General features: G+C 39.7%; 1 protein-coding gene across 1 annotated transcript; it reads left to right on the forward strand.

Moving 5' to 3' along the window:
- Positions 1 to 27,525, forward strand: LOC145779964 (uncharacterized). Its single transcript, XM_082591659.1, has 16 exons — positions 1 to 122; positions 752 to 810; positions 6,019 to 6,155; positions 6,477 to 6,618; positions 9,869 to 9,975; positions 16,287 to 16,362; positions 19,173 to 19,348; positions 19,453 to 19,527; positions 19,848 to 19,979; positions 20,982 to 21,104; positions 21,265 to 21,566; positions 22,084 to 22,211; positions 22,607 to 22,720; positions 23,006 to 23,152; positions 26,867 to 26,951; positions 27,259 to 27,525. Exons 1-16 carry the CDS (start codon positions 86 to 88, stop codon positions 27,345 to 27,347), a joined length of 1,929 nt encoding a protein of 642 aa, XP_082447785.1. The 5' UTR covers positions 1 to 85; the 3' UTR covers positions 27,348 to 27,525.

The following is a 27,525-nucleotide window of genomic DNA, read 5'->3' on the forward strand; positions in this document are numbered from 1 at the left end:
AGACTTACCTGGTACCGGTACGGTAGGCTACTCTAGTATTTTTTCATGATTAAGGAACTGGGTTAAAACTATTGCTAGTAAAGACATGGACTTTAACTTTCTTCAAGGCCATCGAGGCACAGGTGTGTGGAAAGGACTATTATCTTACCAAAAAAATATGGAAATAGGAATGCTGCTTGTGCTTTGTTGCAAATTACCACATTTAATGTGCTTCACCTCCCCATTCTTTTTAAAAATAAAACCAAGTGTGTGTTGAACAAACTTTACAAAATAGACAGCCTTGACTTGACGATGAAAATTGTTTAAGGTTAGTAGGTCTATGACTTCGCATGGCACTAGAATTGCTCAAGGTATTTTGGGTTTTGCCACAGCAGAAATGTTAACATAAATAAACAGATATCATAATTTTTTACCCGAACAAATATTTTTGTAATACTTTGATAGATGATGCCATACAAATTTTTTGATACATAAGTGTTAGTGAATGAGTGTACAATTCCAAGAAATTTAAAAACAGAGTTTTGAATGTTGTTGCAGTTGATGCAAAGTCTATACTTTGGAGATTATGTTACAATTATTTTTGTATATTGATACAAAATAAAGATTTTGTGCTTTAATGTGTAGAAACCTGGCCAAAAGCTCTACCTTTCAAAATGTTTTATATGGGAATATTTTAAAGACGCATATGGATCTAATTTCTAACTAATCAATATCTTTTGGAACTTTATACTTTGTATGTAATCATTTTTAGGATACCAAGATCATACTTCACAGTACACAAGTTTTTTTAAAAGATTGCAGCAATTTCGGGTGAGTGAATTTTGGTTTTTGTCCGGTGTACGACTTAATGTTGCAACACGAATGAAGCCATCCTTAGGCCGCAAGGCACAAATGCTGAATGACACAAGGCCTGAATGCCGCGATACATGAATAACATAAGACTTGGTTATTTCTTACTAAAACTAATTGTTATATTTTGAATAGTTTTGTTCTGACTGCTTTGAGACTATCAATACAAGCCGAGTAAACCATGGGCACAGCTAGGATCTGCTAGGCTTAGTGCAGGAAGAAGTAGATCAGCATAGTAGCAGATCTAGACTTTGTTTTTATTGGATGAGTGAGGTTTCCGCCAACCAAGTTTGCCTCAATTGCATGGTAAAGTTTACAACTTTGCATGCATTCTAGACATCAGCTTACAAATTCTACAAGCTTCCTTCTGATACGAATTCACTGCCATGGTAGTATGTTTTTAAAACCCGTTTGCCGAATTTAGGAAAATCAAGACTCTCTGGCGTCTCAATTTTCCGTTAGACTCTCTGGCCGTATCATTTTTCAGTGGCTGAGCGGACAATAATCATTGAACATTACTCTTTGACAAAATCTGTAATCTTGACCCAGAGACATTTTCGTCATGACTTTCCTGGAAGGAAAACACCGTCTCGGAATACTATCAAACGCTTGTTGGAGAAGTTCAGAGACACTGGCAGTGTGACTGACAACAATAAGAACCATAGTGGTCCACCTTCCAGCGCAAGAACCCCCGAAAAAGTTTACAGATGTTCGAACTCGTGTGGATTCCACGGAAATCCACCAGAAGACTTTCTCAGGAAGTAAGGATTTCAAGATCTTTTGTCAATAGAATTATTCATGCTGAACTTTTCCCATACAAAATTCAGCTTCTTCAGACTCAAAGTCAAGCCAACAAGGATGAACGATTTGAATTTGGTCAGCAAATCAGTGAACGGATTGAGAACAATCCCGGTTTTTTGGATGTGCTTCTCTTTAACGACGAGGCCCACTTCCATTTGAGTGGCCATGTGAACAAACAAAATATGAGATTTTGGGCAGAAGCACAGCCTCATGCGCATGTGCAAGCACCCTTGAGTGTAACAAAAGTCACAGTTTGGTGTGCAATAGGACGTAATGGCATTTTTGGTCCCTACTTTTTTGAGGACGACAAGGAATGCCAGGTGACTGTTAACACTGAACGTTACATCAAATTGCTCAGACGACAATTCATTCCAGCAGTAAGGAGGAGAAGGGGGACCGACCTGAATACAGCTGTATTCCAGCAAGACGGTACCCCACCGCATTGTTCCAATCGTACCCTTGAGTATCTGCATCAGTACTTTCCTGGGGATCGATTGATTTCAAGGAGGACCAACAACCCCTGGCCGCCATATTCACCTGATCTTAACCCTCCTGACTACTTCCTCTGGGGATGTCTGAAAGATAGAGTTTACCAGGACAATCCTGATACCATTGACAGACTGAAGGAAAACATTAGAAGAGAAATTAGAAGTATTCCAAGGGACATGTTAGGGAGAGTAATGGACAATTTCAATGTGAGAGTGTCGGCGATGATTCAGCAGCGAGGAGCATGGATCGAACATATTATCAAATATTCAAATAACTCAGAAACCGCTTCGTTTTTTCAAAAGTGCTTTTGAGGGCAAAAACTTATAGCTATGACCCATCTCCGGCTGAAAGGATTTTGAAAAATCTTCAGATTTGTAGAAATTATGAACAAACGAAATGTGTCACATTTTTGTGGACCACCCTTAGACCAAAAATTGTCTATAACTAAATATTAATTTCAAGTTAAATATTGTGCTTTTGGAGTGCAAACTCCCCCTCTCTAATGAGTCATGCTACGCCACTGCACTTCGTAAATAATTCATATAATTATCTAAATAAACAGATGCCATTGTGGGCTTTCGATATTGTCTCCATACAGAGAGTTATATTGTAACCATGAAACCCTGTTTGACAGCGCATGCGAACATACTAGGTCTTCTTCGAAAACAAAAGTGTTGTAACTAACCTCCTGCGTTGTTGTTAAAGCAGGCAGGAAGGAGATTAACAGGAGCGAATTAGACTTAACACTTGAGTTTGCCAATTGCCATATGTTTCTGATTAGTAAGAATTCTCTGCAGATGTGTTCATTAAGATTAAAAAGCAACAAATGAATTAGTGGCGCTTTCATCTATATCATAGGCCTACTTTGTTAAATGCAAAATTACTGCCATATTAAAAAAAAGATTTAGTGAGAAATAACCAAGTCTTATCTTTTTTTTTGATAATTGCAGAAAACAATTTTTATATTTTGTTTGTTTGAAACTTGAAATTACTGCCGTATTTGAAAAACAATTAAACTTTTGTTAAGTGCAAAATTACTGCAATGCCATTATTTAATAACATATAAAAAATAACCATAGGCGCCGACTTTTCAAAAAACCTTGGGTGGCGAAAAAGGTGGTGACGCCATAACCATAACGCTATTTTACTCAATTAAAATAGTCTTTGATTAAGCTTACTGTCTTGTTTATATTGACACCTAGGTCGCAAAGCGGATTTATTAGAACCGCTGCTTGAAACGATTAGTTTTACGCATGCAGTACGCTTAGTGGTAAAAATTTTGATATTGTTAGCTCATAATTGGAACAGTTGGAAAATAAGATCATTCATTTCCTTTTCGTGCGAGTGAATAACAACGATCAAGAAAGTGAAGTTATCGAAATAAAACGCAAAAAATCATGATCTCAAACAGAGTGGAAACCGGCTATCAGTTTTATTAACCTCGTTTCGCTCGTTTTGCTAATTACTTACCTTCAAAGCGTTAATATCGGCGAAGTGTTTTCTTTTCTGCTTTTTATCGAAAGTCTTTATAGTCTTTTATCGAATACCGTATATACTCGAGTATAGGTCGAGATGTTCGCAAGTGATTTTCACCTCAAAAAGACAGGTTCAACAACTCATACACGGGACAAGCTGTTGTCTCCAGCTCGGCAGTTTTCAAAGTGAACGCATTTTTGCTGCGGCAAAATCATTGCCGACGTAGATTACGATTTGTGAAATGGCCATACGTAAAAATTTTGAATACGTTTATTTGCAGTGATTCAAACTTAATTTTTATATTTAATGATTTCTTGTCAGTTCTAAACTTTATGCACTTCTTGAGCAATATGCAAAGCTCACGAGACAAAACAGCAGAAAGAGCTGTTTTAAGACATCAATTTTTTTATTTTTATGTCTAGGATATATTCGTTCTTATTACGTAACATTCCATGATCGTTGAAGTTGATGTCAAAGCTTAGCGGCCGCATAAAACAATGATGTCAGGTTGGCTTGGCGATAAAAGCGGTAAGAGACATCGTTAATGCAGGCAATATCTGCGACCAAGACCATTAAACACCTTTTGTTTTATCGGTTTTCGATTTAATTCTCACACATTGCGAACAAAACAATGCGTTCTGTTGAATCATAATTGATCTCATAGCGGGAAGACCTCGTTAAACATAGCGCGTCTAATTTAGCTGGTTTACTCATTATTGCCGTGAATAGTTACGTGACTATTCCAGCAGCGTAATTTACTCTCCGGTCTACTTTGAAATTTCCTCACCTCATGTCAATGCCAATACTTAAATGAACTATCGAATGGTAGCATCGGGAATAAGTTATTTGACTTATACACGGGAGAAAGAAATATCACCAATATTCAGCTCAAAAGTAGGGCTTCGACTTATACACGAGATCGACCTATTTCGAGTATATATATATACGGTAGTGCAGGAGTGTATAGAGATGAGTGTATGAGATGTATATATTTTCACAATATATACAATATAGCCTACATCAATACAGTGCTTATTGAAGAAAAACACGGATGACGGTTTTGAAAAATGCATTTTTTCTTATTCACGTAATTGTTCGTTGTGTCGTAGTTTCAACTCGATAAAGTTTGCTAAAATCGATTTCACGTTTGAAGTCACAGAAAATCTAACGGACGTTTGGATAGCTCGTGAAATGAGAATAAACATTCAATCTCGCATTCGCATTTTCGCTACCAGGCGTTTTGACTTTGAAGTTGCTACGCACGGTCGCACGCGCGGGAAGATCAGCAGTGAGCGACTGAGCGTGCGCACCTCAGAAGGCCTAGTAATTCACGTTCCAGAGAAAGCCATGCGATCAGCTGCTGTTTTGCGGGCAAGAGCAACGTACGCTGTTTTTCGCTTTCGGCGTTGTTTAAGTCCGTTTAAATGAGCTAAATCTCTTTCACGAAGTATTTTATCTTTGAAACACCACTAATAGCCATTTTTGTTGCCCCTCAGCTATAAATTTACGGGGGGCGTCGCCCCCCGGCCCCCCCGGAAGTCGGCTCGTATGAAAATAACAATTAGTTTTAGTAATAAATAACCACGTTTTGCGTCATTCAGGCCTTGCATTATTCATGTATTGCGTCATTCATGCCTTGCAGCATTCGTGCCTTGCGGCCGAAGGATGGCGTCATTCGGATCGTGGCATAAACTCGTATCCTTTTTGTTTGCGCCCACTTAGTTAGTATTTAATGCGATGTATCAGCTAGCAGTGATGTGTGTAAAAAGGAACACTCCAACCAGTAGCAAAATTGTTTGTTCAAGGTATGTTGGTGTTGCAGTGTTAAGTGTCATATCAACACTGCTGAAGAACACCACCTTATGCATTGTTACTACAACTGGATTCACTACCTTTGTTTATGGGAAGATTTTGTTTGTTTGAATGTTGACTGTTGAGTGATTCTAAGAATGTAACTTGAGCCAAGGCAAAACTGCCGTAGCCTAATTATCATTGCCGCTTTTACATCGTTTTAACGTCGCTAAAAGATCCAAACTCCAACCCCTAACCCCAACCCCAAAAACGGCAATGATAATTAGGCTACGGTACCCGATAATTAAAAAACAAATTCAAAAAATCGCCGAATAGGGAACTCGCCGAAAAGGGCTCTCGCCGAATCGGACTAGTCGAGTTGGACTTGCCGAAACGGGCCATTCCGCAACTGAATATACTGTATATTTTTATTAACTTATGCAAGGTTTTAGACTTACCAACCTTTTTGCCTCACTTGTTAAATAGAATTGAATGAATGCATGAATTGTTAGTGGAAATTGCATTGCCTTAAATTTGCTTGTCATCAGTATAGAATGTGCTTTAAACCGTCACAAGTTGCCGTCGGTGGAAAGCTCTCTTATTACTTTTTAGATCTCCAAAATGTACTGTGATGCAGCAATAGAGATTAATGGAGTCTCAAGAAAATGTCATTTACTTGTCCTTGCTGCATTTTCTGACCTACTTCATGCCTCCATACAATCTGCATCATGTGATCCTGGAAGTGAAAGGTTAGACATATATACCTGGCTAGACATATGGCAGAAAACCTCATGCAGTAGTAGCATTAGTATAACCCTCTAGTTGTCCACCTTCAGTTGCAGTGAGCTATCGATATCTTTTCCCACCTCAACGAAAGGATGCAAATAGAGGCCTGTCATGTTTGTTGTTCCATGCTGTGTTTCTTCCCAATGCTAAAGCATTCCTGACTTTATTTTGGTTGCAAACATTTTGCTTTCATCTTAGAACTTGTTGCAGCTATTTGGTTCTCGTGTTGAGCTCGTTTTAGAGTGCCTCCAATAGCTTCAACACATTGTGATTGTTATTTGCAGACAGTTGACTGTTATTACTCTGCCGAATTGCTTTGAAATAACTGGCTTGGATGTCGTGTTGGATTTCTTGTACTGTAATGGAACACTTAAGCTGAGAGAGGACACCGTTTGCCATGTGCTGTCCCTGGCTCGTTACCTCCAAGTAAGACAACAAAATGAAACAAGCTGCTGGTAGATTAACTTAACGCTCTACAAAACGTGGTCCATTGATTCGGTTTCAGTTTTTCGAATCAACCCGATGAATATGCTGTTTTGTTGAGGCACACGTAATTAACCAGGGCTTTTTGTGTCTTTGAACATATTTCTGACACTGATTTGAAAAGTGATTTGTCTTTTTTCTTGCACATTAGGTTTTTAAGATATTTAGATCTTTGTTTTTTAACATTGACTCATAAATGCTTGGGTGATGCGGATTTCACTATGCGTTGTAACTGTAACGTTTTTGTTTCAAAACATTGGTACAGCATACAAGTAGCGTGACGATACGAAATGAGGATTATTCATGGCCTCACCTTTTATTTTCTTTGGATGCATTAAATTATTTTCCTTTTGGGAGTTTTCTCTAACACGTTTGAGTTTATTGTGTGAGTTAGTTATTTGTATTTTAGAATAATGTTATCCATTCCTGTCGATTTGTTGTCTATTATTTGTTTGCGGTGTTATAAAATTACTTCTCTCCTAAAGTTATATTTTGAAAATATGATAGACTATAAAATGAAGCATAGTCGAGGGGTCATTCCAGCCCAACTCAACCAGTGCTTCCATGGGTACCGTCTCAGATTTTGCTCAAAATTGCATCAAATGTACCTCTATGGGAGCAATGAAAAATCCCCAAGTTTCAGATGAAAATTCCAAGCAGCTTAGATTTTACGGCCGTTTAAACTTTAAGGGCCTCATCCCTTTTTCGTAACAGTGGACCGCGGCGTTCATTTTCAATGGTTTTTGAAGGCACATATTTTCATTTCTATGCATGCAATATGCCTGAAAATTGGTATTATGGGTGTTTCTGGGCTGCTCTTTCAGAATCTGCTGTCATAATTGGACTAGGATGTGTTGATAAAAAGTTACAGGCATCTCAAAACTGGATTTTTGTTGGTCAAAATGTAAATTTTTCACATTTTGACCATCAGCTGTGAGTCCCCCTCTTGGCCAACATCACTAAATTTGTGTAATTTAGGCAATAAGCATTGTGTAGAAGCAATAGAAGCAAAATGTCTTGATACAAACATGAAATAATGGTTTTAAAGGCTACTGAAAATGGTCACCACTTAAAAAATACCCCTCGGGCCCCCTTTTCCGGGGGGGGGGGTAGATAACCATGTAGATGGTACCCCAGAGTGATGAAACTTTCACTACTTAAAGATACATGTCTTGGCTATGCCTGATATAAATTAGAAGATCTCAACTCAACTCCTTCTTATATTACTCAGCTATTGAAAAGAAGCAGTTTTCCTGTACTTGGCCTGTACATTTTTAGGGTCATTCCATATCAAAACAGCCAATATAATAATAATAATAATGTTAGTTTTTATATAGCGCTGTATCCATCGCAGAATGCGTTGCTCCTCAGCGCTTTACAAAGCAGACAGTGTCAATGCAGCCGTATAGAGGCGCAACTGAGTACATTAATAATATGAATAATAAATATAATAATAATATGAAGATATCTTGTATATGAAACCTCTCAGATTTTGCTGAAAAGTTGTCATACTATGCTTTAGGCTACCAAACGAAAGAATCCTAAGTTTTAGATCAATTTGAATTTCGAGCGCTATCCTCATTTTTGACTTGGGGGGGGGGGGGGCAGCAAATAGCAATTTCAGCCATTTTCAGAGCCCTATAACTTTTATTGTAATTGTGGTAGAAGACTAAAAATTGCTGTGCTAGTTCATTATAAACTATACTACACAATTAAATAGTAGAAAACAACATCTTTTGATGCATAAGTGTTAGGTGGGTCATCAAAATCCTGCTTTTTTGCCTCGTTTAAGTGCTTTTTTCAATTTTCAAATGCTTGTGCTACCCAAACCAATCAAAATATTTCTCTAAAACCTAATTGTTTGTAATATTAAGAAACGTTTCTTCTGCCAACTTGAATTTGGGAGTTGTGGTGCCATTAACAGAGATGTTATGGGGGTTTGAAAACCCTATCAGGCAGAAATGGCCCTTTTTTACCCCTATGTTTAGAGCCCCAAATGACCACGTGGGCATTTTATGTACATGCTGAAAGTTATACCAGACAAACACATACATTTATTCTTTCATTTCATGAAGTAAAATCTTTGGTTACCAAACTCCTTCACTATAAATTTTATATATGTCTTTAAAATGTAACATTTAGGTAATTTTTGGCAAATAATCTCAAGTCCGTAATGTAGGTCAGAGAAAATTCAACAATAATTTATCATGAAGACAGTGAAAATAATTAGGTACCGGTACTGTGCTTACTGATCATAAACATAATGCTGACACTGTTTACCATTAATATATATATGTTCAAAATGATGCTTTTTTATCTAAATTTTATCTCTACATCATAGCTTATTGATAGCAGGTGGGTACTTTTTCATGGGTGAGAAGGGTTGAAAGCATCATTTTGAACATAATTTAATTTATTAACATAATTAGCATCATTTTGAACATAAGTGGTGACCATTTTCAGTAGCCTTTAAAACCATTATTTCATGTTTGTTTTGAGACATTTTGCTTCTATTGCTTCTACACAATGCTTATTGCCTAAATTACACAAATTTAGTGATGTTGGCCAAGAGGGACTCACAGCCGATGGTCAAAATGTGAAAAATTTACATTTTGACCAACAAAAATCCAGTTTTGAGATGCCTGTAACTTTTTATCTACACATCCTAGTCCAGTTATGACAGCAGATTCTGAAAGAGCAGCCCAGAAATACCCATAATACCAATTTTCAGGCATATTGCATGCACAGAAATGAAGATATGTGCCTTCAAAAACCATTGAAAATGAACGCGGCGGTCCACTGTTACGAAAAAGGGATGAGGCCCTTAAAGTTTAAACGGCCGTAAAATCTAAGCTGCTTGGAATTTTCATCTGAAACTTGGGGATTTTTCATTGCTCCCATAGAGGTACATTTGGTGCAATTTTGAGCAAAATCTGAGACGGTGCCCATGGAACTTTTATTAATGTTAGTTGAGTTGGGCTGGAATGACCCCAAGGTTAATTTATGAATATTTTTCTAAATACGTAAAATATTAACGTAAATGTTTTGAAAACTTAATGTGCTAGAGAAAACTAACGTAGATTCAAACTCAGTGCAAAAATCTACATATTATAACATTAACATTAAAAAATACTTGCACGACATTTTATTAATTGTTCACTTCGGTATCAAACGTATTGTTTTCTATTGTTAGCTTCCTATACTGGTCTCTGCATGCCTGTCGATCATGAAGAATGACCGTGGTGAGACCCCTCTGGGTATAGCGCCTCCAGTGGTGAGAAATATATCACAGCCTTTAAGGTTAGCACCGTACATCAGTTGTTATTGTCTCTGTCTGTGGTCTAACTGGTTTAGACTGTGTTAAACGGGGACAGGAAATCTCACCACAGGGAACACCACTAGAAGGCACAACACAAATTCCTTATTATTGCGTGCCCGTGGCTTGTTTGACTCGTACGAAAACTCCACTATTCAACGATAAAAGAAAGCAAATAAATCCCCAAATAGCCTGAGCATTGCGTGACCACACTTTGCCTTTAAACAAAGTGTCAAACAGCACTTAGTCAAACTGACCACCACTCTTCAGCCAGGTACTTACATGATGGTGTGCGTACCGTGGTCTTGTGGGGAGAGTGCCACTTATGAGTCTATACTCTATTGCAGTGGTTCCCAACCTGGGGGTCGTGACCCCCAAGGGGGTCGCAGAGCATTTTATAGGGGGTCACAAAGCTGTTGCACATGCAACAACAAAAGTGAATGTAAGTAGGACAAGGTACCGGTCCGCTAGTAGTATGTGCCAGGCTACGTTTACATGACGTTTCATTGCGCCCGAAATGAAAATTTTCCGTTTCGGTTGATCTGCCAGACTCGTAGTCTGTTTGCATGCGATGACCGAAGTGAGATTCGTGGCGGTGATGTAAACACACCGCAATGAGATCCTAGCAACGAGATTAGCCCTAGTGCTAGTAGTTTGTGGTCTGTTTAAGTATTTATTTGTAGTGTAGGAGGAAGAGAGAACTTGAACATTACATCAGTGCAATAGCTTTGTGTTTTTGAAATCATAATGATAGATATTTTCAACAGGGACTGGAATGCTGGTTGTTAAATTTAAGTGAGCAATTAGCAATTTTGAACCAGCAATACATAGTCACTTTCTCTATTTTGGTGTGAAATGTATGATTCATACCCACAGATTTCTAAGCTGGCTTTTCAAGTATTAGCCTACTGCCCTTCGCTACGACGTATCTAAGTGAGAGTGGTTTTTTAGCTCTTCTGCATATGAAAACGAAGGAAAGAAATAGAATGGATGTGGAAAACGACATGAGACTGGCTCTGTCCAGCACGCAACCTCGAATTTCACGGTTAGCTGCAGACCTACAAGGTCAACCATGGCATTGATTTGTCAATAAATGCAAGAAAAAAAATTTTAGTGCTGCCTTTTGTTGTATTATTTGTTAATAGTATGTATACTTGCATTTAGGAAAGAATGTTCACTCAAATATTCACTCATCGCCAAATATTAGCACGATTAATTTTGTATTACCTTTATGCCACCGATAGACTACTAAATATATTTCTCTGTGACCATCTTCTAACACCTTGTCTCAATTTTCGTTATTGAATTATACTTATCGCAATTTTAGAACTTCTATTAGAATCTGGGGTATCTGCTTGACTCAAAGACCCATGGTCTCTTCGCAGATTCCCGTTGCTGGAAATTCCTTTTTTATTGCTGTATTTATTGTATTATATTTACCTACAACGAAATAAAATCAATCAATCAATGTAAGAGGGGGTTGCGGTATCTACGAAAATTTTTAAAGGGGGTCACCAAGACAAAAAGGTTGGAAACCACTGCTCTATAGATATGGTTTGATATGCTGTCCTGTCATCCTAGGTTTTTTTTCTGTCATTGACCGATTTCTTAGCAAAATGTCCAAAAAAAAGTAGTCAATTCGATCAAAATGTCCAAAAAAAATCCGGTCTTGCATGTTCAAATAATACTCAACTTTTATAGAAAAAGTGCCCTCTGGTTATAGTTTTCTCGATCGATCAGTTGCTTTAAAGCGGATGTAGTCACTATAGTCAGGAAATATCACAGCATAGTTTATCAAGTATATTATATATACTGAGTTCGTTGTGAACTTTGTGAAGTTTCATTGACCTGGTCTCAAAACATAGCGATGTCTGCAATGGCCAGTTGATCGAGTGTCTATAACGTTGGATAGACGAAAAAATACAATGTTTAAGGCTTGCCTTTTACCGTTAAAAAAAAGACAATTCATTTATCAGAGGGGCAAAATCACAGAGGGTTGCGAATTTATTTTCCCACGAGATTTATGTTACTTCACATAGACTTTGTATCATACTTATACCGTGTGAATGCAAACATTTTTCGTTGGCGTGTTTGGTTCAGTGGTTTCGCCTTTTGCCTTACATCCGTGAGGACATCGGTTCGACGTCCACCGAAGTCAATTTCTTTTTCTTTACATTAGTTTTTGCGTTGCACGAAAGCTTTTCATAAAAAGTAAGGTTAGGGTTAGTGTAGTAATAGGTTAGGGTTAATTTCTTACTTTTAGACTAGTGACCAATTTTTTTTTTCCACAAACTTTTCAGCCGACACTCACGCTCCAGTCCAAATCTAAATTGAACTTGAAAAATCTATACTGAACTTGAAAAAAAACGTAGCCTGGAGAGTGGAGACACACCTAGTCTAGTCAAGTTTAAAAAGGTTGAGAAAAGAAATTGATTCTGGTCACTAGTCTAAAAGTAAGAAATTAACCCTAACCTTACTTTTTATGAAAAGGTTTCGTGCACCGCAAAAACTAATGTAAAGAAAAAGAAATTGACTTCGGTGGGCGTCGAACCGATGTCCCCACGAATGTAAGGCAAAAGGCGAAACCACTGAACCAAACACGCCAACGAAAAATGTCTGCATTCACACGGTATAAGTACAAAGTCTATGTGAAATAACAGAAATCTCGTGGGAAAAAAATTTCGCCAGCGGGTTGGATCATGCTGTAATAAGCTTTTAAGTTTGTTTCCAATTCTTTAAAATTAAATGACCTGAATTCATAAGATGGTACTGCTATTTTGCATTCATCAAATGCTGGCATTTGCACAACAATCTAACCTCTTAGTGTAATTTATTAAGTTCTTCTTCGTCGTATGAGCTGTTCTTCCGGACTATATGTTTGGGCATGATGTCATCAGCCACTCGACAGTCTCGTCATCAAGGGCCTTCAGTCCAAGCGTTCCATGTGGTGGTTGATGGATTGGGCAGTCATGGACGACATGATCTACTGTCTGGTCTATGGCGCCACACTCGCATCCCGGTGAGGGAGCCAGGCCCCATCTGCACATGTCTGAACGAAAGCGACCGACGCCGGTTCGTAGGCGGTTAAGCCGGACCCACGCAAGTCTTGCGAGGGACATTCCCGGGGGGTGGGGATCGACGTCGGGTAGGAAATCACGGAGTCGGGAGGTGTTGTTTTGCCACTCCATGTTCCATGTGTAGTTCGTCCAGTGTGCCGCACTTATTCCAAGATCTTCAACGTTGTGCAGAAGCTGTCGTGCGGCGGGCGCAAATGGGCGTCTTGATTTCAGTCGCTGCTGTCCTCCAGGTAGGCGCTGAAGTGTACTGTGGAGGAGGTGGTCGGGGTCCAGTGCGCGACAAGCAAGGGAAATCATGGCTCCTTTACGGCAAAGCTCAGCAGGTTGGATGCCTGCAAGGATGGGAAGGCAGTCCGTTGGAGTGGGACGCAGGCATCCAGTCACAGTGCGTAGTGCGTCATTGATGGCGGTGTCAATGTGGCGGGTGTGAGAGCTGCGGCACCACACTGGTGCGCAGTACTCAGCGGTAGAATGGACGAGGGCCAAGGTAGCTGTGTGAAGGGTTTTCGCATCAGAAGGGCACGAACCCAGACCTGGCTTTCGCAAGTGATGACCCCGATGATCGCCAGCCGGACAGACGTGTGCTAGAGAAGTTCCCAAGGTCTCAACACCGACCCTCGCTAATCACGGCCCCCTTGCTTGCCACACCTATTCCGAGCAAGCCTGTCAAGCGATGGAACTTCAGAAAGGCCGATTGGGAATACTACAGCTTCCTCACAAACGAAGCTACGCAGTACCTCCCATCCCCACACACCATCAAAGTGGATGAAGCCTACCAGGACTTCTGTGATGCAATCATATCTGCGGCAAAAGACTCCATCCCGTGAGATCGACGGAAAAACTACATACCTTGCTGGGATGTGGAGTGCGACAGGCTCTACCGCGACTTCCTCCGTTCCCCCCAGGGCACCGCCACCACCAACTCAGCAACAGCCCTGCTGGCAAGATTGGATTCAAAGAGGAAGAAGCGCTGGACAGAAGCCATAGACTCAGTCGACTTCACGCACTCCAGCCGCACAGCATGGAGTACACTCAACAACCTCACTGGCAGATCACGTGCCTCTCGTCGCCAATGCCCCATTTCAGCAAACGCCATCGCCTCACAACTTGTGAAAAATGGAGTGCACAGAACGAGAGACCGTGAATCAGACAAGTTTGTCCTCAAGGAAATGACGGACCTCTGGAAGGTCCCAACACCAGTCGAGGGCAAAATCTCTGGTGAGTTTACCCCAGAAGAATTTGCCTCCGCCCTCCAGCACCTAAAGCCAGGCAAATCCCTGGGCCTTGACCACCTATGCCCGGAACTAATACTCCAAGCTGCCCCCTCTATGAGGTCCTGGTTAAAAGACTTCCTTTCCTGCTGCTTGCGTCACCTGCGCATCCCAAGAATCTGGAGAAGAGCCCTAGTGGTTGCAGTCCCAAAGCCGAAGAAGCCCCCAGGGGATCCGAAGAGCTACCGCCCCATCTCTCTGCTCTGTATCCCCTTCAAGATACTTTCAACTTCAAGTTTGTGGTATTTATTAAGTTAAGAATCGATTTCGCTATAGTAATAGCATCTTCAGCTAGCACATGTAAAAAAGAAAATTTGAAAAATACGTAAAATGAACAAATAAAGCAAAGTCCGATATTATCAACATGCATAAAAATTCTATTTTAAATAGATGGTTACATAATATTAAAATTAAAAGCTGCAAGCCTAAATCTGAAACTGGTGTTCTGCCACGATTTCCAACTATGTCCTGGTACAAAATTCAAGAAATATTATACATGAACATATATCATCCATCTAGTAAATTACAACAGTTCAACAAGACGAATACAAAGAAAAAAACGCAATTTGGTTTCAGTCCATTGCCAAAAGTTTACATTGATATAACGTCGAAAAAGAATAAGTGTGAATGGGCATAGTTGAAGAATCTACACCACAGGGGTCGCAGGTTGCTGATAACATGGGATTTAAGTGGTGGGTCGAATCAATTTCTGCATATTAATGGTGCCTTTGATTTTATGTAGCCATTTTTTTCTTCAGCGATGTCTAAATATTGTTTGCTGGGTTGTTCGGCGAAAGTAACGACAAAGCAGTCTGCCAGAGCTGGTTTCTTTTTCAGTTCAATATTGTGGAATTTTGCATAATGTTTCAATAATGCTGCTTTGTCACCGGAACGCTGTTCTAATATTTTGCAATGTTGAAAAAACATAAACATTACATTGTTGTGATAAAAGTTGATGTGGTGACGAAACAATCCTTTTTCGTCATGACTAGTTTTGCCAACAAAACATTTTGTCAAGATTTGATTTGCACAGCCTGGGCTACAGTATTTGCTGAAAATGTTCTGAAGATATATGCAGTAGCGGATAAAGCAACCTATGATGACGATTGCAGCATTTTACATGTTGGTTTGACATGATTAAGCTACAGCATAAAAGATGAAATTGTTTATGAGCATATTTATATACTTTAAATATTATTAGGCAAGAGAACATTTCAACTTTATGTGTTTTTTTTCAAGCGGGTATTTTGGTATTTTATTTTCGTTTTAAATTGCTTTTGTGACTTTTCGTGCAATAAACCATTTGTGTCGTTAATATTACTAAAAAAAATTTCGCTGGTGATAGTACAAAAGTTTTTGTTGATTCAGACGTTTTTCTGCTTTCCATGCTGACCAGGTTTTGTATAGACGAAACCAAATAATCTTTCCCAGCGAAACTTATTTTTATGCGTAGGCCTACGGCAGTTATAAAATACCTAGCTAGCAAAATCCGTTTTTTTACATTGATTCAAAGTTTTTAAACAATTTAGCGATGACAAAAGACACATTTTGCTGTCAGGATAAGCAATTTTAGACCTCTGTATATTAGCAGACACTTTCTTGCTAGAAAAAGTATTTGAATAGCAGAAAAATGACTGGATGAAAATGATCGAAATGTTTTACACAAATTTTGACAAATGACCGAAATACTTTAGAAGCGAAAAAAGCAGCTGTCATACCAGTCCTTATAAAGATCGCACTGAAACTTGCTCTTGCCAAACACTCAGCAGTGGGAGAATGAGTTGGTAATGCAATTAGCTGCTGCACACTGAAACTGTGCAAAGCTCTGACAGCGATGTGCATTTGAGTGTACCCATGTATTTGCAGTCATTGCAGAATTTATAGCGAGTTTGTGTTTTAGTTGGTTTGGGTCAGCCAGTTTTTACCCTGCTGAACCATTTGTTGCAGTACCACACCATCCATGTTCAAAGAAGCTGCACTTGACGAGGACAAGGTCGCTTCCGACTTCAGCAATCTCACTAAGGTAGATTGAATGAAGAACCACATGGCTGGTGTGCGTTACCTCTAAGCTAACGTGATGCGTTCTTGTGCAAACAGCTATCAGCAGAGGGCACGAGGGTCGCGTTTGATCTGCATCTCGACTAAACCTGCCCATTGTTGAGCTAATAAAATCATAAATTTTTGTTGGGTGAAAACAATTTTCAACACGTCTACTGTTAGCGTATTTGTAAAACCTACTGTTAGACGGGCACCATAAGCAAAATTGACCAATCAGAAACAGCAAGCGATTCACACTTCTCCCAGGAGGAGAAAATTTCTCCAAGAAAGAGTGATGTTTGAGCTTGAAATAGAGTTGCCAGGTGCACAATTTACGCAAGGTATTATTGTGGAGTTGCAGATAATGCTATGCAGTGGTATGATGTGGAAGCAACATAAGTCAATTATATTTATTGTTAACAGAACTCTTTCTGAAGAATATACTTTCAAACAAATCAAAAAACAACAAATTTTGCTTCGATTGGCATGTTTTCGTTGGGAACAATGCTACTGTTTTTTTATTGATGGATCATAATTTTGGAATTCTTGGCCTAATTTGAACTTGCATTTATTAAGCTAAATCTTATCGCAATATATCTGAGAATTTGAAGAATACCTGGCAACCGTGGATGAAGTGTGAAACACTTAAAATTAGGCCTATTATTTGGCTGCCCATCAACACTTTGTTTTAAAACCCACGTTAGTCCTGACTTTTGCAGTAAGTTTGAAGTGTTGTTTGCTGCTGAAACGTAAAAGTAGTTTTCCTTACAAGTTTCCAGAATGGGCGGAGGCCTAATGCTGCAATGGTTGTCAACTTATCCAATGTAGCTTACAGCCTACGTGTGAATTTCAAATCCATTTAAGGCTTGAAAGTATAGCCTCCTAGTAGCTACTTACTGAAGGTCATCTAAAAGTACAGCACACATCTGAACTTCGGATTTGGTCTTCCGCCACGTTTTATAGGTCTAGAGTAGCTATGCTTCGTCTAGACAAAATTTGCGTTTGTCCGGCTAAAACTTTGCGTTTGTCCGGCTGAAACACGTTCAATGTTTAAACATTTGCTTATGAGACAACACAAAATCTGTCTTGGTTTCGTTCTATTTCCAATTAAGAATAGGCTAAATAGCAACTCGAAACGAAACCCACGAGAACCTCCGAACGCAAAAAGCACATGTATTTCCCCCCAAAAAGTTACAAACAAGGAAAAGTGGACACCAGTGGATCTTTCTTTTTAGTATCAGTTGTGATGCATTTGATGTTAAACCAGGGTTGAGAAAAACCCGGGTTTTTTAAAAAAGCCCAACCCGCATGTTTTAAAAAAAAAAAACGTTTTTTTGGGGTTTTATTCAAAAAAGATGCAAAAAAGGTAGATTCATGCTTATTTCACCTCAAATACTACTTTTTACCAATGAAGTGCCTCTCACAGTACATGCTGGCATAACTCAATGAAATAATGCACTGGGGCTGTTAAGTCCTAATTTGAAGTTTGTATTTTCCCCCAAAAAATATTTATGTAGAATTTGTTTGTTTACACTTCATATGTCACATAAACAACACCTACGCAAAAAAAATTTAAAAAAGGATGTCTATCCTAAATTTAAGCATAGATATCCAATACTACGTTAGGGTATCAGCAGTGGCATTTTTTAAAATCAACTGGGGGGTAATCGGCCTAATTTCATGGGACACATGTGTCCCAGCGGTCCTCAAAGGGTTAAAGCACCTTGTGGTACTTTGGTTCATTTTTTCAATTTTCTGATAGAAATTGGACAAATATGATGCTCTGGATTTTTTTAAGTGGGTTTTTTAAAAAAAAACACCCGTTTTTTTTGGGTTGAGTAAAATAACGACAACCCTGTGTTAAACACTCATGTTTGCAGGGCACCTATTAAAACAAACAAAAATGGAGCATATTACACATAAACAAATGAAATGGAAGCAGGGTAGGGTAAATTCCCTTGCAATTAGCTTCATCAACTGAATTTTTACATACTTTTTATTCTAGGCTAATATTGCAAGCTATTCAAATTCAGTGAAAGTTTTTTGATCTTTGATTGTGAAAACTCTAAAAACTATTGTAACAAAACTCAACACTAAAAAACAGGCAAGGATACACAAGTGATTATAGCCTACAGAATTATATAGGCTAACTGCAACAACTTACTTTGTGTTGACTTTTTGCATTCCTTTGTTGAACGCCTGGTTGTGCTGACATACATAGTCTTTTCTATAGGCAAATCTTTTAACATTAGGATATGTTGTCCTAACATTCCATGCAGTGTTTGAGCTTTTACTGTACTCCTGCAACCAACATTTCCACTCCTCTTCCGTTTTTGCCTCTACTCGTACCTCCCTCGAATCCTTAATGACGCTCAAAACTACACAATTTTCATAGCCAAACGACATATTTCATACAACACAAGCTGTGGCACTTTCTACTCAGGACGACAATACTTTCAATTTTCAAACTGAAATGCAAGTTGCATTCAACCACTGCTTTTCGCGATCTTTTACTACTGGCTTCTGATTGGTCAGAGAAACTTCATTCTCCTAAGGAGAAATTGTCTCCTTCTGGGAGAAGTGTGTATGGCTTGCTGCCTTCTGATTGGTCAATTTCGCCTTATGGTGCCGTCCAACAGTAGGTTTTACAAATACACCTGCTGTTAGATTCATTTTTTTTGTCGAACGTAAATTTTGCTACTACAATCTTGAAATAATTTGCATGATCGGATGATGTCCAGTTGATTGAACCGTTTGAGCGTTTCGTTAGCTTAATCGAATTGCCTGTGGTTTTAGGTTGCATCCCGTGTGTATGAAAATCTGGGAACTAAAAGCTCATTAAACCCCTCACCGTGTTTGGAGAAGGACGGAAATGTGACGTCAGTGCCCATAGAGGATGACTTACCCCCTGTGTCGTCACCATGTACAGAGATGAACGCAGACCCATCTTTTACAAGCAACAACCAATACAGGTACGCTGCTTCATGATAGGATTACTTTCCGTATTCGCTTGTTGGTTAACACGTTATATCATGGTTATATACTTCCACCCAATGGTGAGTGGTTGATGTTACAGATGTCCGAACTGCTCGCTACTTTGCCTTGACAAGACTTGCCTGAAGAGACACATTAGCCGTCAGCATGGTTCTAAGTAGGTGTTGACTCGTGAAATCCGTTACTGACTTTTAAAATATTTTCCGTTGGCAAGTGAGTCTATCACTATTAGGCGCTATTAATGCTTTGTATCTTTAACTGCAAACATTATATTATATCAGTTTAATAATTGGTTATTTAATTTATTAATTCGTTTTTTGATTTTGCTTGGCTTTTCTCTTCGTGTGATCTATAAAGTGCTGTTTTGCAATGCCTGGTCGGATTATTATCCTTTGCATGAAAGACGAAAAAGGGAGCTTGTTAATGAACACCCTGTTTTAAGAGGTGTTCTTCCAATAACAATCATTTGTTAAACAGGAGATACAAATGTTCTCACTGCCCGAAGTCCTTCAAACGGAAGGCCGATGCTGATATTCACTTCCGCAGGAAGCATGCGGAAGTGAAACCGTTTTCTTGCGATCATTGCAGCAAAACATTTTCTATTAGCAGGTAATTGGAAACGAAATTTGTTCACTGTTGCACTTTCGTTCACTTTTAGAAACGGCAATTTGTGTCTCCCTGAGCAACTTTGTAATGGTCCATTCTGGTTACTAACCATTAGCTTTTGAGATAGATTGTTCATTTATTTAACTTCGTGGCCAGATCAATTGTCTGAAGGATTGGCACCGCCACTTTACAATATCTGTGCAAGCGACAGCGAATCGTTGACAATTTTCTTTGTTTCATCTTAATACGTGTTGTTTTAATTTCTAGCTTTAATAGAATAAAGGTTTATAATAATTAGTAACATCAATGGACATAAATAAACGAAAAAAAATGTTTTAAACATTTTCTTTACATTGCTGTGTCCTCATCAGGAATGGCCCAATCATAATTATATCTGCAATAAGAAAGAAAATGATAATTAAAAATTCAATTTTAACTAACTACAAACGATTGGGGCGAACAGTAGAAACTCATCAAGTGACAAACAACTCGGTGAGGAACAGATCGCATGAGATGTGAGATAAAGCACGTGAAGCAAAAAAAATAAGAAAATGACGCGCCACAGGCACACCACTGTCTGCTAAAATTGATTATTGCGTTCGATGTTCTGGGATTTCATGATTTTTATCTGGCATTCAGATTTGCCATAGAGGTGATTTTAATTGATTAATCGTACTTTTTACTCGTTTTGGTGTATTTAGCGGAATGAAATATGTTAAAACTATCAATGCTGCTACGTTTTATATATCTGTAATGCAACAAGGTGAACCCTCTAACAAAGCTCTATCAATGTTAACGCTGCAACGGGTAGTTTGAAAGCTACCCTGCTGTAGGCGACAAAATGTTGCATGCTGCTTTGGTTTTGTCATCTATGCGACACGAATACTTTCCAGTGTAATCATGGAGCGGGTTTTCCCAATTGGTACTTGACTCTGTTGTAAATGCGACTGTTGAATAGTTTGTTTCTTGCACGAACATCTTCGTTGAAATTTGATGTTGTCACAGTGAGCTCGTGACCCATCTGCGCAGCCACCGTGATGGGTTTGCCTTCAAATGCGCTCAGTGTGGGAAGACCTTCGTGTCAGAACTTGGTTACAAACGTCATTGCGAACGCGCCCATGAGCCCAGGTGAGCTTTCATGTGTTTATCAATTCAAGCATGGCCGACTAGGGTTTTACTGTTTTGTCAAAGTTCTCATTATTGCATGTTGGAGTGATGTGATGCTAAGTTTGGACAAACTCAAATACATCGAAACCATGTTTCTCTAAAGTGCGAACAACTTTGTTAGATTCCCGCCAAAAGAAACGAAGGAGATAAGTTCCCCCTCTGCTGGTCCTCCCCGACAGTTCCAGTGCGGCGAGTGCGGCCGAACGTTTGGTTGGCCGCATCTACTGCGCCGCCATGTGGATGCGGTCCACTTGAAGTTGAGGCCTCACAAGTGCCCGCAGTGCGGCCTTACCTTCCACAGAGAGGAGAACCTCCGGCAGCACTCCGCATCGCACACAGGGAAGCAGAAGTACACATGTCAGGAGTGCGGCAAGGCGTTTCGTCAGAAGGCAGGCCTGTGTGTGCACAAAAAGAAACACTCGGGTTAGTGGCTTAGCAGTTGACGCATGTCCGCTACGTTTTTGGAGACCAGCAGTTTTTGAACCATTCACTTGAGCTTAATGGAAATTTATTAAACATTGATTTTGATTTCCTAATCTCTGACTGTGTGTTTACAATCCACGGAAATCTAGTTTCTTTTTCAGCCTCTGTCGATCATCACCTTATAAATAGGTGATATTTTACTTTCAATTATCTTTGCTTTTGTTATTGACTAATAGAGGTACGATATGAGCATAGCACAAAAAACTTTGATTTTTCCTTCGATTTGGGCAAATTGCCAGTGAGAGATGAACTGCCATGAGGCTTGCTAATTGCTATACGTGTTTAATGGAAAATGTTGAACAGCCAGCCTTAAAACTATGTTGTTGAGCTTTTCCGCCTTCAGCAGAACTTCAGTGACCAATCGTGTCTTGTAGTTGTTCCAAGCTACAAAAGCAGACAAGTTTTCCCAGATTATGGCTCTGCGCATGCTGTCTTTGACTGACTGAGTTGTTTTCAGATGCCAATAAAGTGATGTGTGACGTATGTGGCTACCATTGCTACTCGTCCACTGCTCTCCGGATCCACCAACGCACGCACTCCACTGAGCGACCCTTCGTCTGCGATGTGTGCAGCAAAAGATTTAAGGCAAGTTCAGTATTTCTTCCCACGAGTTGCTGGCAGTTATCCTCTGCAAAGGCAGCATCGCTATGCCAAACTCCAAGTTTTAAATTAAAAGACTTTCTTACAAGCCATATAAGCAGCATATTTACATTATTGATAACTGCTAAAGATGTACTGAAATAAAGAAATTAGTTGTTTTGTAAGCAATCATGAGTCCTAAGAAACTATTGACTAACGAGCACTGGTCTAAAGTTCAATCTTCATGGTCCAGTGGAGCCAAGTGGTAGAATGAAGTCTCTGTTTGCATAACTAACCGCGTTCCATGGATGCCAACCGGTGGCTCCGCCTAAGGCATTCCATCATTCCTTGCATTACTTTCGTTGTTTTTATGTGATTTAACTTCTATGATGCGTTTGCAGTCGAAGAAGCAGTTGCAGTGCCACTTGAAGAGCCACAATAGAGCTCCAAAAAGAAGGTCCGGAGGCAAGCTCATCACGTCTCCGTGTTCATCCGGTCGGTCGTCCACAACTTTGGTGAGGAGCCGCGCCCTCATTCGGCTGACGTCACCTGATGGGGACAAACTTGTTATAATTTGTTACTTTTTGACATTACTCAAGCCTAACACAAGACTGACGAACAGTTACTGAAATTTGTTTTGATTATCTTTCTTGATTGGGTTGGTGATGACCGGGAGCAATTTTTGCTCCTTGGACACACACGTTCATGTTGATGGATCGCTCCTGCGACCGTTTGTGCCTTGTGCTCGGTGCTGCAAATACTTTTCCGTCTACATTTTAATGCATCATGCATTCTTGCAGAACCCTCCGACACCACCCAAGCAAGCTCCCGACCCAACCCTCGCCCCCCTTCTAACTGCATCAGCTACTCATTGCGCACCCGATGTCATCACTGATGACGACTCGGTGCCAAAATACGTCGTTCTGTCGTCAGCCAACGTAAATGCTGTAAGTACTACTACTTGTAAGTACTGATGTAAGTACCTCTTTTACTACTTACATACTTACACTGAGTAGCCACGCCCACCTGATCTGTTGTGCTGCTTGTGGGAATGTTTGTGGCAATTCAATATCAGCTTTTGATAGCTATTCCAGCTAGTGTTCCTCACAACGGAATGGCCCGTTTCGGCTAGTCCGATTGGGCTAGTCCGGTTCGGCTAGTCCGATTCGGCTATTACCCTATTCGGCTACAGCCCGATTCGGCTAGTCCAGTGGTTCTCAACCTTTTTTCTTTCGTGGCCCACTTTTGTTTGCATAAAAGTTCTGTGGCCCATTCAGTTTTTATGTAAGAAAAAAATTACAAAAAAAAACTTATAAACAAAAAGCAGCAAAACATTGCCTTTGGAATGTTACTGGAATCCCCTTGTTGAATCCAGGCGCTGACGCTTCACAGTATTTTTTTTTGTTAAAAAAAATTCACATCTTCATCCTTCTCCTTGTAATTTGGATGACTAAGAACTTTACAACATAATACGCATTGTCCTCTTTCTTTTCTGTTATCAAAAATTGATGTAGGCTGCAGGGGCGCCGGAACGATTTTTGACTGGGGGGAGCAGGATTATGAAAAAAGGACACTTTTGTGGCTGAAAAGCCTTTTTTTTAAGTTTTAGGCAAAGAACAATGGCACAGAAGGGCATCATGCTGTTATAATGATGTAACATACTGTGATACAGAATTTTGTGTGGTGAATATTATTTTGAGGCAACAATGAAAGATTATAATTAGGCTAAAAGCGAATAGCAGAAATTGTTATATTGCAAAATGTGCAGTAGCTTACATGACCTCAAAAGGGCATCATTGCCCCCCTGCCCCCCCATCCGCAGAAAAAATTGAGGGCAGGGGGCTTCCGCCCCCCCTGCCCCCCGCTTTCGGCGCCCCTGGTAGGCTGCATACTTAATGTAATTTTTATCAAACTTAAAGATTCAAGTACTGTATTGTCAATTCCTCCCCAAATAATCCACAAAATAAAATGCTGCACGTAGCTTACTAAAAAGCGGATCTGCAGAAGTTCAACAATTAAGGCTACCGCTTATAAAGATGGCTTAATTGTAACCACAAACTAGTAGTCTATTACATCATAAAGTGTTGTAAAAACTGAGTTGATGTAAAACTGTACTGTATGTTGCAATACTTAGATAGAATGATGATTGCCACTTTGTAGCTAAAAACAGCAGCATCATTCATTGTAACTAAACAAACACACAAGTGTAAAATTGACTATAGCCTAGTGACAAAAATGAAACAAAATGTTTCAATAAATCTTTCAGTTTTTAAAATATGTCTGTGGCCCACTCAAAATGCTTCTATGGCCCACCAGTGAGCCATGGCCCACTGGTTGAGAACCGCTGGGCTAGTCTGATTTGGCTAGTTCCCTATTTGGCTGCAGTCTTTATCAGTTAGTTCCCTATTCGGCAATTTTTTGAAAATCCAACGATAATCCTTCCGTAATCCAACAAAATCCTTCTGTAAATCCAACCACGCCTTCTGTTTATTTAGAGAATTTTGTATTTTATTCCACAATAGACTATCGTTTCTTTTGCATTCTTGCATTTTATCCAGTAACTATTTTTTTGGTCGTGGGGGCGAAAGCGTGTTTCATCAACAGCAACGTAAATTCAGCAAATGTCACGCAGATGGATGACGTAATTATGCCGTCACACTAGGATTGCTTTTATTGCCATACTCGGATTTATTGCTACGTTCGACCTACCGTTAATTATTATAAACAAAACTCGACCACTTCGGTTAAGCAAACACATGCCATGCGTCTGCGTTAGCTAGCGGTTGATGGACTGCGACTCTTTAAGCTAAGCCCAACATAAAGTTTAGCAACGAACTAGATTTATTAGCATGAAACAAGAGACGAAAAGGTTTACTAAAAGGTACACTGTAAATGGAATGACAATGTTTTGACAATGGAATGCAAATACTAACTTGATCATACGCTTGAAAATATACCTGTGGAAAGTAAAATCATTCATGTTTACATCAATTCAGCAGCACGTCACCTTGAATAAATTTAAAAGTTGCTGACATCCGTAGGCAGCCCTTGAAAAATAGTTACGGAGAGACGTTTGATTAAGTTTTCGACTTGACATAGCTCCCTTTTCACTACAATATCGCAACTTATGACTGACCGCTGTAAAACGCCCGTTTTCGCGTTGCAGATGAAACAAGAGATGCGCATATTCCACCTTTGATCGGGTTTCCATGGCAACGGTCGTGTGTGCGCCATTTAGTTTGCGTGAGTCCGTTACTGCGTTGATTATGCGGCGCGTGCGCAATGCGGTTTGTACCAGCCCTTGTTGCGTTGGTTAGTGGTTACTTCGGGCCGAGACTTCAAGTTCATTTTCACAGCGAGCGATTCACTGGGCACATCGCAATTCACTGCAGTGCAGAGGTTTCGACTTTCGAAAGCGACATCAAGTCGGTTTGCAAGCTCATAAAGCTAAACGCACGCTCCGTCTACGTAGCAAATTATGTTTTTTTTTTGGGTGCATTCAACATCTGATGACATTGAATCGACACAAAATGGTAGATTTTTGCTATGTCGCAGGCAGCAAAATCAATCATATTTACATTGATTTAACGTCTGCAGACGTTGACAGATTTTGTTGTCAGATTTTGTTGTCTGGTGTAGGAGATTTTGTTGTCTGGTGTGGGATTGTAGCATCGCTACTCGTTCTAGTGATTATTTATTATTTACTAGTGAAGCTGTTGCGGTTTGCATTCAAAAAATGTTCTGCTGCCGATCGCTGGTTCATCTATTGTTTTATGTATCAATACAGCATAAAAAGTTTCCCCCACGCAGAAATATGCGTGGGGGCCAGGCCCCCACGGCTTAGGCGCCTATGTTCAAAATACATGTAAAAACTCACATACGAGTTATTAATTACGGAGATAGCATAAATTTGATGCTCTAAAACAAAGGTTTTCCAGAATTTCGTTATTGCTTTGTGATTGTGACAAGAATTACTATGGTAAACAACTTTACCTCGCTTCCCACTTTTTTCTCCGCTATTCTCTTTTAAATACCGGCGCGCGTAGTCTTGCTCCTCCATCAAGGGGTGGTAATTACCCAATTCATTATGACGCAACCGAAGGCTTTAATTTATCACACGGCTCACCCAGACAGTAAAATCCGCCATTTTTAACGTCTGCAGACGTTGAATCAATGTAAAAATGACTGGTTTTGCCGTATGGGAAGGCACTCAAAGGTAAACACTGGATAAAATGCAAGAATGCAAAAGAAACGATAGCCTATTGTGGAATAAAATACAAAATTCTCTAAATAAACAAAAAGCGTCGTTGGATTTACAGAAGGATTATCATTGGATTTTCAAAAAATTGCCGAATAGGGAACTAACTGATAAAGACTGTAGCCAAATAGGGAACTAGCCCAATCGGACTAGCCGAATCGGGCTGTAGCCGAATAGCGTAATAGCCGAATCGGACTAGCCCAATCGGACTAGCCGAATAGTAGCAGACCCTCCTCACAAACGTGTGTTGGGGGACCACCATGAAGTGCCACCATACATTGAAATATTTATTATAGTTTTGCAAGATATGGCCATTGGCCATCGCCGATTTCATGTGGAAATATTCTTTGATAATTTAATGACGTTCAGCCACCAAACATAACAACAACCAACCTGTTTTTAGGGAAGAGACGACGGCGATTACGATCTCGCCATGTACTTGAACCAGGACAATTCCGCATTCGGTGGCTATCCTGATAACGCCATCGGTGAGTGAGTGAACTATCTACTTCGTTATTATACAGTATCATAGTTTATGTGACTTCCATGTGGAAGTAAATGAGACGTGTGGCGTTGGCGAGTAAAATAGACGTGGCGAGGCAATAAATATTGTGACACTCCACTCCGGCATGCAAAATAACAGCGTGTCTTAAGCGTTCGTAATTAACTTTGATAAAAGCTCCTAGATTCGACGCCCATCAGAATTACCGAAATGTGTCGAACTTCCTGCCAGTTGTTTACATGACTTGGTTTTGCACAAGATTGCATTGCTTGAAAATGTTTGTCTTTCAACAGAATTCGGCTCATCAGTGGAGCAGAATTCCGTGGATTTCCTCTCATCTGTTTTTCATCATCCCGACCAACCCCCAGGCCAGGATCCATGAAAACAGATTTGGCGAGGGCTACATGGTTGATGTGGAGCCAGTGGTTGAGCAGGAAGCCTGGAACCTATCCAAATCATATTTATAATTTCACGGTGCTGATTAGACCATTTAGTTCGGAACAGTTAGCCTCTGTTTGCAGTTGCTTTTTCGCTTTCTAAAATAAATGTTTTGAAATGTT

This window comes from Aplidium turbinatum, chromosome 11 (genome assembly GCF_918807975.1).
Source record: "Aplidium turbinatum chromosome 11, kaAplTurb1.1, whole genome shotgun sequence".
Taxonomy (NCBI): domain Eukaryota; kingdom Metazoa; phylum Chordata; class Ascidiacea; order Aplousobranchia; family Polyclinidae; genus Aplidium; species Aplidium turbinatum.